This window comes from Mus caroli, chromosome 14, assembly GCF_900094665.2.
Source record: "Mus caroli chromosome 14, CAROLI_EIJ_v1.1, whole genome shotgun sequence".
In the NCBI taxonomy this organism is placed as follows: domain Eukaryota; kingdom Metazoa; phylum Chordata; class Mammalia; order Rodentia; family Muridae; genus Mus; species Mus caroli.
The window spans coordinates 51,255,532-51,274,022 of NC_034583.1; the positions used below are offsets into that span (position 1 = coordinate 51,255,532).

Genomic DNA, 18,491 nt, shown 5'->3' on the forward strand with positions numbered 1-18,491 from the left:
AGTGATAATTTAAGGAAGGAAGCTATGTAAATATTCTAACACTTTTCCAATAAAGGCACTTACTAGAAGAATCTCATTTTGCACATAATTGAGCTTGCAATTTTTAAGTCCTTAAAAACCATTACCTGTAATAAGGCAATGAAGAGGAAGAAGGCATTAGCAGCTCTCCTAATCTGCTCATACAGGAATCGAGGTAGAAATGTCAACACGCTGTACTTGGCCGTACTGGAAGTACAAAGACAAGTACGACTGTTAGTTAAATAACAGCAAAGTGATACCCAACGGTAAGTCCTTTGTAGGAGGGCACAACTGACCAGGGACACTTCCAATGTGTTTGCAATTCAATCTTTGAAATGGACATTCCACTTTCCCATGGGGTGACGAGACCAATGACTCCCATCTGGGAGCCACATGCTAAGAGCAACATGTGTGTATTCAGGTTCATTCAGGTGCACATGATACGCGGAGTAGTTCCCATTTCCCCCTACGCACCATGCACCCTTCCTTTGGCAACCTTTGCTCAGGCTTTGGCTTCACCTGGCTATCTTCTCCCTCCACCCTGTAGCAATTAATGAGCAGTCTGCCCCCCCCCAACCCATTCCAGCCTCATAGTCAAATTCTAAAGGGCTCTTCTGCCTTCAAAGCCACACTGGTTATTCTCACATCATGTTGTCTCTGCTCCCATGCATGCATTAGCCCTCTGGACAAAAGCTCTGCATCCATAGACTTAAAAAAAAAACTTGAAAAGAAGAAGACTGTGTTTATACTGAATACACACAGGCTTTTTTGTTGTTATTACCTCCTAGTCAACACACTGTAATGATTTCCATAGCATGTATAGTGCACTGAGAATTTTAAGTCATCTAGTTATGAGCCAAAGGTACAGGAGGAGCTGTGTAGGTTTTATGCACAAGCAATTCCATTTATAGAAAGGACTTGGGCATCCATGGATTTTGAACTCTCAGGCAGCCTTGGGTTAAATCCTGCATGGATACTGAGGAAGATGCCATTTATTTCTCTGCCCCCAGGAGACTACTTAGACAGATAAAATGTGCACCTCACCTACAAGACATGGCAGTCAAGCAAATCAACTGAACCAAAGACACAAACTGAGAGCCACAATGACTCCTAGCCTACTCTGGAAGCATGATCCCAAGTCTGTTTGTTTTGGTTGTTTGGGGGGGGGTGAAACAGGGTCTCACGTTGCCCATGGCAGCCTCAAATTCACTATGAAGCTAAGGATAATCGTGAACGCCTGGTCCTCCTGCCTGCACTTCTCAAGTGCTGAGTGCTGGGATTGTGGGTTCTAATCCTGTCCCAAGCAACCAAGCTGCCTGGTAGCCAGAGATGCAGAACACAGGCGAAAGAAGGCATCTTCAAAGATGCTAGCTGCACTGGCTCCCAAGCACAAGAAAGGCTGGAACAGATAATACTGAATTTCACCAGTAGCTGAAAGTGGGAGTTCCCCTGAGGAGCCTCCAGAGCCCTGCTAGCTAAGCTCGCTTAGCACATACCTTCTAACTGTGAACAGTAAAACCACAAGAACCTCGAAGGCATCCACACCACCTCTTCTCATACACACATACAAAGCACATCTGTCTGCACCATGGTAAAGGCATTACTGACCAGGCACCAAAAGAGCAGGTCAAGTTGAAGTCCCCACAAGATGATGGCTTGATGCACAGACTGGTGTTTCAGGGAGCCTCACATCCTCCATGCTCCCTGGAAGACACCATCCCTTCTCTTCTTGAGAACACTCCTCTTGCAGACTGGGGGTGAAACCCAGTGTGGAACACTCTCCTAACATGCTCAAGGCCCTAGAATTGATCCCTAAACCAACAAAATCAAGCTGCTACCCCCAACTGTGCCAGGCATGAAGATGCACCCCTATAATCCTAGCACCAGGGAGCCAAGGCAAAAGGATTATGAGTTAAGGCCAAGTTAAGCTACATAGTAATTTACTGTGTCAAAAACACTGATGGGGAAGGAAGAAACAAGAGGGAAAGGGAAGAAATGGAGGAGAGGGGGAAGGGAAGAGAAAGAGGAATAATCACTAAGGAGTTGAAGACTGCCAGAATTTGAATAAGAAGAAAAAAAAGGCAATATTAAATGTCCTAAGAATGTATTCATGTCTTTATATCATAGTTAATTTATTTATTTTAATGTATTCATTATTTATTCATTTTATGGTACTGCAGATAATTGCCAAATTCTATTGAAGTACTTAGCTCTAGCTGAAATACTGTTGATCTCCCATATACATACAGGATAGTGCATAAAACCAAAGTATGTGGCCTGAATTCCTGTGTCTATGTGTATTCCCATAGACAAAAGTTGCCCCCAGCCACTCTGTCAATGAACAGTGATGAATACAGAGACTTGCAGCTGTCAAGATGCTGAGAATATGTGGTAACTATGAGCTCACCCCTAAAGAAGACATTTTTACCTCCCTGCCTAAGGTCCAGGGAACACTGCAGAAGAGGAGGCAGGATAATGTAAGAGCTTGGAGACAGAGTTAGTTGAAGGGCTGTGAAAGGCTACCCTCTACATTCACACACCACAGCAATCAGTAAATCACAGCAACTGTGCTTTCTTGCACTGGGCTCACATGAGACTAGCTCCAGCAACAGTCAGTCATGGAAGCAGGAGGGGCTCACAGGACTCTAAGGTTTGCCTCTCAAGTGCTGGCTATTGATAGATTCCAGAAGAGAATTACTGTCTTCAGTTGTGTACCCACTGCTAAGCCCACCAGGTTCCAATAGGTAACTCCAAATCCCAGGTTTAATCAGAATTCCCTGATTAAACTCAGCAGGTCACCAAACAGAGCAAGTAGATGTGAACACAGAGAGTAATATATGGAGAGGGATGATAGAGAAATGAGTTGCTGGAAATGACCAAGGAATGAGACAACAAAGCTAAAAGTCAGGAAGTGTTTAATGTGTACATTCAATAGGCCCAGGGACATCAATTCCAAAACAACCGCAAGTTCAGTTAAACAGAGCCAGTAATGCTCTCTTTTGTTCTCTTATCAATCTAGAGTTGACATATATTTTCATCAGATAATCAAGTTTGCTTAAGTAAGAACCCTATATAAGCAGAAACATTTCCTCAAGCATCAGAATTTACCAAAAGCCATTTAGAGGGCAGAGTGGAGGGAGAAGGAATTTAGTTACACACAAGTCACAATGGGATACTACAATGGTGCTAGCCTGTTGTACATGTTTATGACTATAGTATAACAAATGTTTCATAAAGACACAAAGCTACCAAAAGGAGAACATATTTGCAAAGGAGAAAATCAACTAGACAACACAGGCAGCTAGAGAAAGAGTTCAGGTTTTTATACCCAGCTAAACTGCGATGCAGTCTGTACATTCTCTTTTTAGGAATCTGCTTACGGTACCAGGAACATCAATAGAACTGGATAGGGACGATTGCCTTACTGGATCATTGCACATTACATATGCATTGAAGAATCCTAACAAACACTATATTACATGAAATTACTTTTTTAAAAAAGAAAGAAAACACATTGCAGCCCAAACCTAGATATACAACTCAGGAAAGTTCTAGGTGGCTATTTATATCATAGCTACAGAGTAACCAGTCTATCTAGTAAGGAGCTGCCAGAGTAGACATAAAAATCATTTGACAGGATTACTTCCAAACATAGAGACATAGGGCTTTCCTGGCATGCCCAAGGACCAGGTACAACTCTTAACACTGCAAAAAATAAAATAGAGAGGTTGGATAGTATAAATACATAGTGAACATAATATGCAAAAATTAATGTTTAATCCCAAAAGTGAGGAGTGGAAAACAAATTATACTTAAAAAAGATGTAATCACAGTCCACCGCTTCATCATTTAGCACCAAGGTCAGTAAGTTCATTTTTCTTTTGTTATAGAATGCCATGAAGATAACTTCTAAATTTAGTTTTAAAATACAGTGAAGGGCTTGTGGTGTAGTGCTTGCTTAGCACCTGTAAGGCCCCAGGCTCCATCCCCAGCACAAAAATCATAATACACATCCATTTAAATATATGAACACATGTTTAGGAAAACAAAATTTCTGATTTTAATTTTGAAATATAGTAGAGACCAACAGAAGAAATAAAGACAGGGTTCAAAGTGGTTGTCTATGGTAGAGTATGTCCAGAATGAAAAGATGAGGCTGGTAGTCATTTATTGATTTTCACGGCAAGCCCTTCCAACTGTTTCAACTTTTAACCCTCTGTGTATGTTGTTTTTATTCTAATTTTATATTGTCTGGGAAACTAAAGAGAATCCAGATAGAACTAGGAAGGAAGTTGTTTTTCGGGGGTAATTTTAGGATGACATAAGGAGCTGTTTATTAGAAGATGATGTTGGACTCAAAGACCCAACTTGTTCCTCTACCCCCACCATTGAATGTTCTGGAAACTACTCCCATCTGGTATTGCAATCAACAAGCACTTCCTCTGGCCAGAAGCCATGGAGGGGTCCCAGGCTCATGGATGGAAGGGAGAGAATTCTGGCCTGTCCCATGAGGGTCTGAAAAGCGGCAGTATTAGCACAACCCTCTGATGCACACTTGAGTCAACTTTCTTGTCATTACTCTAGGAGATGAGTGGGCATCCCAGCACCAGGCTCCATTCCCTGCTTCTCCCCACACAGGGAAATGCAGAGAAGAACTCTTCCCCTGTAAGTAGAAGTCACTCTATTCTGAAGGGCACTGTCCTTACTAAAGATTCCACTCCTTTCATCCTTTGCCCAATTCCCCATAACATTTTTCCTCTTCTCATCAAACCACATCCTTCTCTTCGAAGCCAACAGCCCAAGGGTTGTCTGCTCCAGCAAGCTTTTCCCCATTCAGGTCAAAGCAAAGTGTACGTTGTGTATCCACTTACCCACCGCAACTGAGTGTAAATGAGAGAGAGTCAGTCAGCCAGCCAGCCAGGCACAGTCAGTCGGCAGGAGTTTCTCTTTGTATATGGTGATCTCTAAGATGGGCATGCCAAACATCCTCTTTGGTCCCACTCTGTGCCTTGCAGGCTGAGGGGACCATGCAGGCAGACCAACAGCACAGTGCTTTCCTGGCCAGTGGTCACAACAGCACTTCCTTCAACACAGCGCTGCAGGGGGTCCCCTCAACTCCACAAATCCCAAGGTGGGATGCTTAAGGCAATACCAGAAAGTCTCCTGCTTTGTCCTTACCATCCACTAATGGATACTTTGTGTAAAAACAACACACTAGCCATTCCTAAGAAATTCTATTTCTCTTTTCATTTAGCTTACACTAATTTACAAACCCAGACCTATATCCAGATTTTGTGGGTCCTGGATACAACTGTACATACAAAAGTGGATGCGATAATGAGAAACTCAGAACACAATGCAAATATTCACCACAGACTTCCTGACAAGAGGCTAAAGATCATAGTAATTCATTCTTTCAGTGATGACCTAAGATTCTGAAATTTATTCAGCCATTCAATCATGAACATTGTTTTATTTATACATCACAATACATATCTGTGCTCATATGCTCATGTCTTTAGGTGAGCGTAATTTCATAAAACAGATTACCTGAAGCGGGATCTCTGAGGGAAATGTGTACTTTTAAAAAGTAACAATTGCCCTAACAATTCCCCAATGGCAATGACTTTAGCCGAAATACCCAACAAAGGGGAGATACAAACTGTAGAGACCACCTCCAGAAGATAGGCACCGCCCCCAGTTGAGGGATGGGGCCACCCATGCATCTCAAAATTTTTAACCCAGAAATATTCCTATCCAAAGGGAAGACAGGGACAAAAAAAATGGAACAGAGCCTGAAGGAAAAACCGTCCAGATACCACCCCACCTAGGGATCCATCCATTAGCAGACACCAAACACCCACACTGTTGCTGATACAAAGAAGCACTTGCTGACAGGAGCCTGGTATGGCTGTTCTCTGAGAGGTTCTACCAGTACCTGACCAATACAGATGCAGATATTCACAGCCAACTATCAACTGAGCCCGGGGACCCCAATGGAAGAGCTAGGGAAGGAGCTGAGGGGGATTGCAACCCCATAAGAAGAACAATTTCAAATAACTGGACCATCCAGAGCTTCCAGGGACTGAACCACCAACCAAAGAGTACACATGGAGGGATCCATGGCTTCAGATACATATGTAGCAGAGGATGGTCTTATCTGGCATCAATGGGAGGGGAGGCCCTTGGCCCTGTGGAGGCTTGATGCCCCAGAATAGGGGGATGCTAGAACAGTGGGGTGGGAGTAGGTGAGTGGGTGAGGGAGCATCCTCATAGAGGCAAAGGGGAGGGGGATGGGATGGGGGTTTGTGGAGGGGTAACTGGGAAGGGGGGTACCATTTGAAATGTAAACATGAAAAAAGAGGGAAAGTAACAATTCACATCTCCTAAGTTATAACTAGTATATTTCTGTTCCCAAAGGATCGTAGATACTACATTTTAATATGTGTCCAAGATCTTCCCCAAAATAGTTTTAAACTTCACATTTTACACAAGAGGAACTCAGCTGCTATTTTGTGCCTTTGTCTTATGGTGCTGGGGACTCAGGACCTGAGGCAAGGCAGGCAAAGGGTCTTCCCTGAGCAACAAACCCGGATGTGTTATTTCTAATGGTAGTGAATGGGAACATGCTTATGCAGATTCCTTGCGAGCAATAGCTGTCAACAGTCTTTACAGTGCTGGGTCTCGTGCCAATAACCTATCACTGTTACAATATTGTTTCTTGATCACTATTACAGTCAGATGGATCTTCATGTATTTGGGGGCAAATGGTTTTACTCCAGTATAATTTCCTAATATATTTCACTCATTTTTGTTTTCTCTCTCCTCTCTCTCTCTCTCTCTCTCTCTCTCTCTCTCTCTCTCTCTCTCTCTCATGTGTCTGTCTGTCTGTCAGTCTGTCATCTGTCTGCCTGCGTGCAACACATGTGTGGAGGCCAGGGAAGAACTTCGGGTGTCAGCTTGGGGGAGCCAAACTTTCTCCAAGACTCTGATAAAAAGATAAAGTGAACTTCAGTTCTATGCCCTTGGCCAGGGTCAGCCTTGGCCATCCCATCTGGGGCTGCAGCCAGTGCTTCACAGGAGTCAAGGATGTGGTTGGAGCCAACCCTTCCCCAGGGCTGCAGTTATCAGTCCTAAGGCAGCTGTGTCTTGGATAGCCTATCTTCTCTTTGCCAGCACTGTCTGATTTAGCTGTCTGCTGACCTTGGCCAGCTCCTTGGAAACTGTATATATGATGCTGTACTTCTTAGCAAATTTGCTTGGCATAAGTCATCGTCTTATCCAAGACCTCCTTATCCAAGGTCCTGGCTACTTCTTTTGTTGGCTTTATTCCTCAAACCCTGCTTATCGTTTGGAACCTCATTATCCAGGATCAGGTCAGTCAGCTCTATCCTCCAGCACTAGGAAGGGGTTACCTCTCTTGGGGCTATTGGCCAATGGGGGGTCCCATAAACCCACACATAGACGAGCTATTTCCAATGCTCTTGATTTCTCTCCAGAACCTGATAGCAAGACCCTATTACTGAAGACATCACAGACCATGAAAGAAGGAACTGGTACTAAGCTGGAGTTTCACCCCTGCAGGCTAGTTTTTATAGCTGAGAAAAGTAATTATTAATCCTATCTTACTGCAAACCCTGTAAGCCATAACAACAATCAGGCTGGCAAGATATGACCACGAGTACAATAGTGGCACAACTGGCACGGAAGTAACCAACCACTTTATGGTAGGATTTAAGTCCTTTAGAGGGACTTAAAATTTGCTAAGGTACAGCTATACCTGCACCATTATGGGGCCCTAGAACCCATAGTCTGGTGGGTTATAGGCCTAGGGGAAAATCTACCATGACTCTAATCTAGGGACAATGAATTAAACTGACACCTAATGACTTATCATTGCACCCACAGGTTAGCGCATCATTAATCAAACCTCATCAGAGATCTTCCTACTCAACAGATGGAGATTAAAACAGACTCATAACTAGTCAAGGTTCAGAAAATAAGAGACTGTGGAGTATTCATCCCTAAGTGGGACATCTATACCACATTTCCTTCTATCCAAAGCTTGGGGATCATTATAGCAGAGGAGGCAGAAGGATTGTAAGAGACAGAGGGAATTGATGGCTCCAAGTAATTGCACATGTGAATTCACAGAAGCTATGACAGCATCCACAAGGCTTGAGGAAGAGTAGCCCAGAAAACTATTCCCAGTACAGAAGGAAAATATGATCCTGAAGCCCTATCCTGAACTAAGGAGCTCCCAACAATTGATAGCTACCAAGAGAGGGAAGTTAGTTTTCTACAAGTGTGTGACGCCTGGTAGACCTATCATGCTCCAATGTACAGCCACACATTCAAGAGTACATAGTTAACACTAATTGGACCTAATGAGTTTTTTAAATGATGTCACAAAGTTGGAGGGTAGGAATGCGGATGGATCTGGAAGAAGATGAAGAGGTATACAAATGATTATAATTCAATGTATGAAATCCTCAAAGAATTAATAAAATTGTATTAAAATTCGTTAGTCCTTATATGTGTGTGCGTTCTTTAGTAGTCTGTTTATGGTTATTTTATATAAGATTTTAATAATGAATCAAAAATTTAGTTGGACATCATGACTAGAAGAGAATGTTTCCCTCAAGAATAAGGAAGACCAAAGTGTGGATACTTCGATCCTTCTTAGAAGGGGGAACAAAATACCCATGGAAGGAGTTACAGAGACAAAGTGTGAAGCAAAAACTGAAGAAGGAATGACCATCCAGAGACAGCCCCACTTGGTGATTCATTCCATAAACAACCACCAAACCCAGACATTACTGCAGATGCCAACAAGATTTTGCTGACAGGAGCCTGATATAGCTGTCTCCTGAGAGGCTCTGCCAGTGCCGGGAAAATACAGAAGTGGATACTCACAGTCATCTATTGGATGGAGCACAGGGTCCCCAATGAAGGAGCTAGAGAAAGTACCCAAGGAGCTGAAGGGGTTTGCAACCCTATAGAAGGAACAACAATATGAACTAACCAGTACCCCCAGAGTTCCCTGGGACTAAACCACCAATCAAAGAAAACACATGGTGGGACTTGTGTCTCTAGCTGCATATGTAGCAGAGGATGGCCTAGTCAGTCATCAATGGAAGGAGAGGCCCTTGGTCTTGTGAAGGCTCTATGCCCCAGTATAGGGGAATGCCAGGGCCAGGAAGTGGGAGTGGGTGGGTTGGGGATCAGGGGGAGGAGGAAGGGGATAGGGGATTTTTGGAGAGGAAACTAGGAAAGGAGATAACATTTGAAATGTAAATAAAGAAAATATCTAATAAAAGAGAAAATATGTAAATCTGAGATTAGTTTGCTTTATATAACCATCTCCAGTTAATAAAATTATTTTAATTAAAAAAAAAGAAGAGAATGTTTCCATCCTAAGCTTCTCTGAAGATTAACTTACAGGCGTATACTACATGCTCTGTGCTAAAGCAAATTCTTAGACCTGGCTTCTAAAACTGCTTAAGTTGTCGTTTTGGCAATATGCACCTGGAGTTTTTCTATAGCTTTCTACCTTGAGATTAATGATTGTAATTACTACTAATGCAAAACTCATTAATCTAAGACAAATCCACACTATTTGCCCAATAGTTTGTTCAATTTGTCAAGTATATTTTAATATAATTAATTATATTATACATGCAATACATAATATAATAAACATAAATAATATGATAGATAATGTGCCTTGAATATGAAAGTCTTTGTTTACTAAAAACCAGTGACTTAGCTACTCCAAAGGCAAACAATGAAGACAGAAAAATTAGACAAACCGACACTCTAGTTAGAATAAAAGAAGTTCTTCAACAAGAAATTGTATCGCATTGGGAAGAGAAGCTGGGACTGGGGTCTTCTAGCATTGCTCTAACTGCCTCTGATCACCCAGCCTTGAATTAGAAGATCCCATATTCTTCTTCTAAGCATCTTTCTGACCACCAACCCTTCTCCAGTACGGGCTTCTGCCTCAGGCACACTAGTCCTGTTCCCTGAGCTCACCCTGCTCACCTCTGAAAAGCCATGGGCAGTGTTCTCCTGACATCTCTTCCCTAAGTATCTCCTATATGTTCCATGCTGCCACAGAGCACGGCTGACCAGGCTACCCCAGAGCCAGAGACCAGGCCATGAAGTGTATTCCCTGGGTCCTAGAACCTACTGATTATTTATGCTAGTGAATAATCACTACTAAGAGAGACAGGTAGTCTTTCCTAGTGAACAATTAGCAATGCAAACCATTGTCTGAGCTAAGAGAGCAGGCCTTAGATGAGTCCTGGACTGCCCTGCCTCCTCTGTTGACATTAGCTCCTCCCCTCTGCCCGTTACCACCAGGCCCCCAAACATGCAGCTCCAATCCTCTAAGGCCTGCTCTCTAACCTCCCAACAGCCCTGGTACCTTGCTATCAGCACCTGGCTTCTCCCTTCAATCTTCTGTCATTTTATTTTATTCAGTTGGTTGTTTGAGATAGAGTCTCTGTAGCACAGGGTGACCTGAACTCTCTAAGTATCACGGGTAGGAGTCATCACACTTTGTTTCTCTTAAATCTTAACACAAACATTCCAGAAAGATCTAATTGACCACACCTCCCCTCCCTTGTATGCCCCTATGTCTCCTGTTTTTACAATAGCTCCTATTCCAACGATAAATTCTAGATTGCTTTATTATTTAATGCCATAACTAAGTCAGAATCTCAGGTATGGGTTCACAAATACTTAGTACCCTGGAGAAGAGACCCTACACTTCTTGCTCATCTTGGGTTGGGAATCATACAGTTCTGTGTAAGAAGGCTGAAGGCAATGCCCAGCATGAGAGGTTACTTCCCGCTAGTTCTGTAATTAATATGCACCAGGTAACTGACCTTGGAAACATCTATTAGGCAGGTGCCAACTTACATAGTCCTTAAGAAGAGATCAAACTTGCTGGGGACCACACAACAAGTCACTGAGGAGCTAGGAGCCTCAGCTCTCCTCCAGTGCACAGTGCACTGAACCCAGGTAAAGGGACAGGAAGCATGAGTCAGGATGCTGACGTCAGTTCAATATTCAGTCATCCAGCCTGATTCCGTGTTAGAATATACTGGCTTTTGTAGAGACTTCTTTAAATGAAGAAGATTCAGTTGGGTGGGGGTTACTAAGTGTGGGCACATCTGGGTTGTGTGTGTCATACTACCTGGTCAACTTGTGACTCCTATCCCTGGCATCCTGAAACCCAAGCTTCTTATCGAGCATGAAACTTCTCAGTCTGCTGTCTTGATTCGAAGCAGGACCCTGCATGTGAGTGTCTCAGCACTCGAGACTCAGCATCATTTTGCTAGCAGATCACAGTGGCTACACACCAAAGCTCTGGAACCAGACTTCTGGCTTCACTATGTGACACTGTGTGGGTTATTTAACCATTCCAGGCCTCGGCTTCCACATCTGGTAAAAGTCTTCAAGCAAGTTAACAGAAATACAGCCTTTTTACAGCTGGGAAACAGTATGTTTTCAGCAAATGTTAACTCAGACTAATTTATTCTATTTAAACTGCTGATGAATGAGAGTTAATTAGCTAGTTATTGAATTACTGGAGACAGAACCTAGCACCTACAGAACCCTTGTACCTACCAGGAAAGTACTGTAACACTTGGCTTCATGCCCCACTCTGAATTTTTACTCTCCAGAGGCTGGAGAGATAGTTCAGCAGTTAAGAGGGCCTGAGCTCAATCCCCAGCAATGATATGGTAGCTCACACCCATCTGTAATGGGATCTGATGCCGTCTTCTGGTGTGTCTGAAGACAACTACAGTGTATTCATATAAATAAAATAAATCTTTAAAAAAATTTTTTCAGATGAGATTATTACTCTTTACATTGTACCCATATCTATGTATCTCAGCATCCTCTGAGATCAGCTAAGGTATGGTATTAACCAAGCTATGGTTACACACTCGGTCAATCCCTCAATCAGAAGAGAAAGCTTTGTCCATGCAACAAAAAAAACACACACTGGAAATTAGATTTGTCCTCTCACTGGAGACTCTGAGACCACCAGAGAGGGACACTCATTGTGGGGCAGAGAATCACTGAAGAACCACACAGCTCACTGATTTCCATCTTGGAGGGGTGGGGGGCATTTAGAGGTAAAATTTCAAATGCTAATACTAATACTGAAAGTCAACCATGTAAGAAGCCAGGAAGATCTCAGGAGCACACTTGGACACGTGACCTACAAATACCAATGTCTCACCCCTGAAGACACAGCACAGAGTAAGCTCTGCTTACTCTCCATACTGGAGGTCCCAAACTTTGACCTTTGTGGTTGTTTTTTATTGGGATGGGATTTGGGGACTTCCTTTTGCATGCTAGGCAAGCACTCTATCCCGGATCAATAACACTAATTCTCCTTCTGACCTTGGGATCTAACACAAAGCAAGGCACCTAATCTTTGACCTGTGTTCAGAGTCAGTGTCCACATGAGTGGATGGACTGGTCAACAACTGCAATAACCCAGTACCAAGGAACAGAAACATCACTTATACTTCATGAGGTAAAAGAGACCAGGAAAAAGCAATCGCCTAAATTATAGATTATTTCTTAAGATGACTTAACATCCCTACATTCCCCCACTTGATTCATACTGAGAAATCAAATAAATATTCATAATTCATATTCCACAAAATTATTTCACTCCTACACCTTAAAGTGTTCTATATACATCAAATTTGATACAGGTAATTTAATTGTCATCCAGCCACCAAACATCTAATTTCTCTAAAATCAAGATGCTCATTAGGCAAAAAGTAGCCCTAAAAGTAACCATTCTATAGAGCTGTGATTTTTAACCTGAAACATCACCCCTCGACTTAATTTCTCTCCATTTAGTTCCATTTGCAAGGACATGAAACTGAAACACAATGCCTACAAGCTTTACACAAACACAGTTGTCTCCCATAACTTGAGTCACACACAATATTCCTTAGATCACACGCACAGCCTCTCTCTGAACATGAGACCGACAGACATCAGTCATGTACCACAGCCCCCAGCCTCACATCAGGAACATGCACCTGCCATGAGAGACCAGTTCTCCGCGGAACTTAGAGAAGACGGGCTTCTCCCTTAGTCTCTACATCTTTACCTTCTCCATAGCAGGGCAACCAAACTTAAACAATGCTCCTGGGAGACATCGATGCAGAAGAACAAAAGAACACCAACTCACACCATAGGTTGTCACATAGTCCTGTGTGTCCACGGTTTACAAACCTTGGGTACAAACAACCAAGGGGAAGAGGCTGGTGAGAGCCCGCGGCTCAGGAGGGTTCTTGTGAAGGACCAAAGCTCGGTTCACAGCATCCACACAAGGCAGCTCTTATGGACCAGAAAGTACAGCTCAGGGAGCTTCCAGAGCCATAATGCCCTCTTCTGATCCCCAAGGCACCTGTCCTCACATGTGCATCACACACACACTATACACACACACACAATACACACACAAACATACAATTACAAATAAGATAAATACTAAAGCATGTTTTGTGGAAACGTGCATGTGCTGAACATATAGCACATATTTGTCTTGTCCTTAGACAATACAATGTGTTATCACTATAGGATACACATAGGTTCTGTGTATGCTGTGCCATTTTACACATGGGCCTTGAGCATCCTCAGACTTTGGTATCTGAGTGAGTCCTGGTGCCAGTCCATCATGAATACCAAGAGATAACTACACTAAGAGTTACAATTTCCCAATGCTAGTAAGGTTATTGAATATTTAATTCAAAAGAAACTTGATGAATCCAAAAGTGACTTTCATACAGCGTTCAGTTCTTCTGGTGTCTGGATCTGAGAAGAAATACTTCCTCTGTGTAAAAGGATTGTTTTTTTTTTTTAATGTCTAGTTTATCTTCTCAAAAGTAGAACTTGGTGGGAAGGGCAGCTAGAGACACCTGCATTTGTCAGTCACAAGCCATATGTCTCCTGATTTCCTGAGAAGGCATTTCCTGAAAACCCAGCATCCTGGCCACTGTCCTTTGAGCGTCCCCATGTGGACAAATGCTTTTGTGCCATTTACCTCAGCTTCAAAAGCCCTGGTACCACTTCCCTAGTGAGGAAACTGAGACCCCGTGGGACTCAGACACACTTGTCTCAGGTGTCCATAACTACAGCCATCCCTGTCCAGAGTTTCCTGCACACAAACAACAAAGCCAATTCCTGCCTCCAATGTGCCTTCAATCTGAGATTCAAAATAAGCCAGAAGCAGGGTGGTTAGGTTATGATGGCTCTGGGGCAGGTGTGGTTTGGGTCCAGCCCACCAGTTACTCCTCTGGAATGAAGGCTGTTGGTTTTCGTTTAGCATTCTGTCTCTCCTTCCACAGCTATCCAAACCACTAACTGTAAAGCCTGGGCCTGTGGTGCTGCTGAGCACATTCTCATTCCCTCCATAAGGATGTCATTTCCAAAGAAATTAAAACAAAAACAAAAAACCAACAGGGCCGTGGGACCTTCTGGTGGCTGCAGAGAGGAACAGCTGGTGTGGTGTCTGTGGGAGTTGTGATCTGAGAGTAAATGTGTGTGGGGTTCTGGTAGATGAGGCACTGAGGGAAAGACAGACAGGACCAGGACCTGTGTGCAAAGGACTTAGATCCAGAGGAAAACCCAGAGCTGGCGCTGTGCAGCTCAAACCAAGTGATGCTCTCTATATGGATCTGCGACAAGCTGACTGTGGCAAATAAACAATAAATTACAGGTTATAAAAACAGAGAGAGTGGCCAGATAGAGAAGCACATACATGGAATCCCAGAATTATAGACTGTGGCAGGTAGAGGAAGGAGGATTCAGAGTTCAAAGCTGGCCTCGGCTAAATAGTAAAGTCACCAAAACTTGGGATTGGGGGAGGAAGTCAGGGAAGCCCCTGTAGCTCCTGCATACTACTCTAATCCTAACCTCTAATGACACTCAGGAGTCCCATGGTCCAGTCCTCCACCCTTCCAAAAGTCAACCCCACACAGCTTCTCAGAACCAATTACCCCAGCCCTAACCTCTCAAAAGCCACTTCTGAGCTAATGGTGTCCTTTTATTTTTCCTGAACAGAAATGGGGCAAGTGAAATGGGATGTAATAGACTCAGAGAGCTTCCAAGGGTGGAAGAGAAGGGTTGCTATTGGAACAGCTTCTAATTATATTGTCCTTGCCTAATGGTGTTTCTGAAAGCCACCTCCAACACCAAGGGTGGGCTCACATAAGGGTCAGCTCATTAGCCAAAGCAAAATCTGGAGACACCAAACTCAGACTATTAAAGAAGGGTGATATTCAGAGGGAAGCCTGTAACCCACACAGCTAAGTGGGAGAAAGGCCTCTTGGCAGAGCTACAGACCTGTGCGATGACCAAGCTTGGTGCCAACCTGACGTCACCTGGAATCAAGTAAAAGCCAAGCCTGGGTGGCTGGGGTGGGGGGTTGCTGAACAGATTATCTGATGTGGGAAGACGCACCTAAATATTTGTGGCACCTCCAGGTAGCCACCCAGATAAAAGGACATGGAAGACATAAACTTTGTTCTCCACTGCTCTCCCTTACTCTGGCTTGTAAGTCCATCTACCACCACCACCACGGCTGCTGCTACTGCTACATTCCAGGAAGCAGAAGCAGTTTCATCAGGATTCAGGAAGTAGAGCCAGCTCTCCAGAGAAAGAGGAGGACTCCCCAGGAATCCTCCCAGTCTCCAGCACCTAGCCTTACAGAGCAGCTACCAGAGCCTCAGCTTCTCTGGGTAAGAAGACATTGCTGTTAACATGTGCAAATCAATCCGACAGATCCCTTTAAATATATAAATGTAGATGAAGTCTATCAGTTCTGTTCCTCTAGAGAACTCTAACACAGCATGACCTTGGGACACTGCTGTGACAAAAGAAACCATCACCACATCAGACTCACTCCCCAAGGTGGATTCAGACAGGCATCCAAACAACTCATAAGAAGAGGGTACTGATGGGAAGATGGTGCTGGAAAATAATTACTGAAATGCCAGAAGTTTCCAATCCGTTTTAATGCCTACATTTCAACTTTTTAAAACAGAAGATCCTATGAGTAATGGGATAGCAAAGTCCTCTAAAACGTGGCACTGATACCAGTGATGAACTTGCTTCAAACAGAAATAGCACATCAATAGCCGGGCGTGGTGGCGCACGCCTTTAATCCCAGCACTCGGGAGGCAGAGGCAGGCGGATTTCTGAGTTCAAGGCCAGCCTGGTCTACAGAGTGAGTTCCAGGACAGCCAGGGCTACACAGAGAAACCCTGTCTCGAAAAACCAAAAAAAAAAAAAAAAAAAAAGAAATAGCACATCAAAACCAGTCTTACCCTACTTACCAAGTAGCCTGATACACCCGCCCCCACTACATACACATACACAAATACATACCACATACTCACCCCCACTATACACACTCTCACACACACACCACATAGTCACCCCCATCACACATACACACTCTCAAAACTACACACCATATACTTATACACTATATACACATATACCACACACAGATACACTCACACACCACACACCCACTCCAGTACCCACACACATATCAATACAACATACACACCCCACTACAAACACACCCTCTCCCACACACACATATACCACATACTCATCCCCATCAAACACACACACACACACACACACACACACACACACACACACACTTCCACTCCCTGGGCAGCATGGTTAAGGACTAACAGACTGACCGGCTCGGTGCTGGCAGCAGGAATGCAGTGTCAGGAAGGTCAAAGTCCCCAGCTGTGTCTCCCCCGTGGAGATTTTCCCTGATGCACACAGAAGTCCATGCAGCAAGTCCAGCCTGCTCCCTTCACTACACTTGCTATTCCCCGGTCATCAAGGAATTGAAGAAATTGCAGACATGCTAAGAGGGTTCCTGCACATCGAATCCTACAAACTAACTCCCACAACACCTACGTTCTAGGTGCTGTGACCCATAGATGCCTCCTCTCCAGGCTCCACACTGGCTCTTTCAACCCTTTCTCTCCTCAGTCTCTCTAAAGCCTTCACCCCAGAGCTCTCCTCAGTCCCAGTGCAATGATCTAAGCTTTTGTCTGGGCTGGGCTCACCATGTCCTCGCCTCACAGACTGCCCCGCCTTGTCCATCCCACACTGTTTCCATCCTGACCTAGGAAGAGGTCTCTCCTCTTGCTGTCCACACCTGCTAACAGTACCGGAGCTCAGGGCTGCCCAGCAGCATCTGAACCTGCCCACCTCCAACATCTTCCACCTGCCCATCTTCCTTCAGCTCTGCTTCACCCCACACTATGAACATCCTTGAGACCATTGAAATGAGCAATACATCACTAAAAGAAAACCTGCCCTACCCTTCTGTCAGACTCTTCATCTTCCTTCGCTGCCCACTTCACTCAATAGCATACCCCACTTGTGTCCCCACAGATCTTCACCCTTAGCTACAACTCTCCAACGTCCTAAGCTCCTACTGACTGAAACTGCTCAGTGACTTAAGTGCCAAAGTAAAAGGGCTTCTGTATACTTCTACAAGCATCTGCTGCTTCCCTCCTCCAGGCCCACCCTTGCTTTCTGTCAGCCCTCTTTCTGGGTTCTTTGCAATTCCCCTGAAAGCACCTTCTTGTGACTGTTAGGCATCAGTCGATGGGCCCTGAGGCTCTGCCTTTTGTATGTATTCTGCTCAGTGAATTGAAGCATCTTCTCCACCTGGCTCAAATCATCAGCGTGTTCATCAAGCAATCGTCCAATCTGCTCAGCCCCAGCCCTAGAAGCTCTGTCTGGAACAACAATCACGAGTCACTTAATGTCAGAGAAATATTCCCAACAGTGCTGCAGGCAGTTGAGGGACTATGGGAACACTGTCAAGTACTGGCACAGCTTTCTGCACACCTGAATGTGCTGCACACCTGAATATGATGCACACCTGCACACCTACACCCCTGCACATCTGAATGTGGTATACTCCTGCACACCTGTACACGTGCACACCTGCATACCTGCACACTTGCACACCTGAATGTGGTACACACCTGCACACCTAAATGTGCTACACACCTGAATGTGGTATACCCCTACACCCCTGAATGTGGTACATACCTGCACAACTACATACCTGAACACCTAAATGTAGTACACATCTGCACACTGGCATACCTGCACAGTTGCATACCTGCACACCTGAATGTGGTACACACATCTGCACACCTGCACATCTGCACACTCGCACACCTGAATGTGATTCATTCAGATGGCTCAGCCTGCTGTGAAGGCTGTGAAGATAAAACAACAACAGATGAAACCAAGCAGAAGAAAAGACGCAAGACGAGACCAGGCTCAAGTGAGATGTCTGGGGCTAAAATTGGTAAGGCTTAGCCCACTATTTACAGTGAGTAGTAGGACACTTTAAAGGAAGAACAGAATGTATAGTG

General features: G+C 44.1%; 1 protein-coding gene across 5 annotated transcripts in view; it reads right to left on the reverse strand.

Moving 5' to 3' along the window:
* Atp8a2 (ATPase phospholipid transporting 8A2) overlaps positions 1–18,491 on the reverse strand; it is a 527,640-nt gene that overhangs the window by 383,716 nt on the left and 125,433 nt on the right. For all 5 annotated transcript variants that reach the window (XM_021182071.2, XM_021182073.2, XM_029469107.1 and 2 more), the window contains one exon: positions 126–225. In XM_021182071.2, the coding sequence (XP_021037730.1) occupies positions 126–225 (100 nt within the window). The remainder of the gene's footprint in view (positions 1–125; positions 226–18,491) is intronic.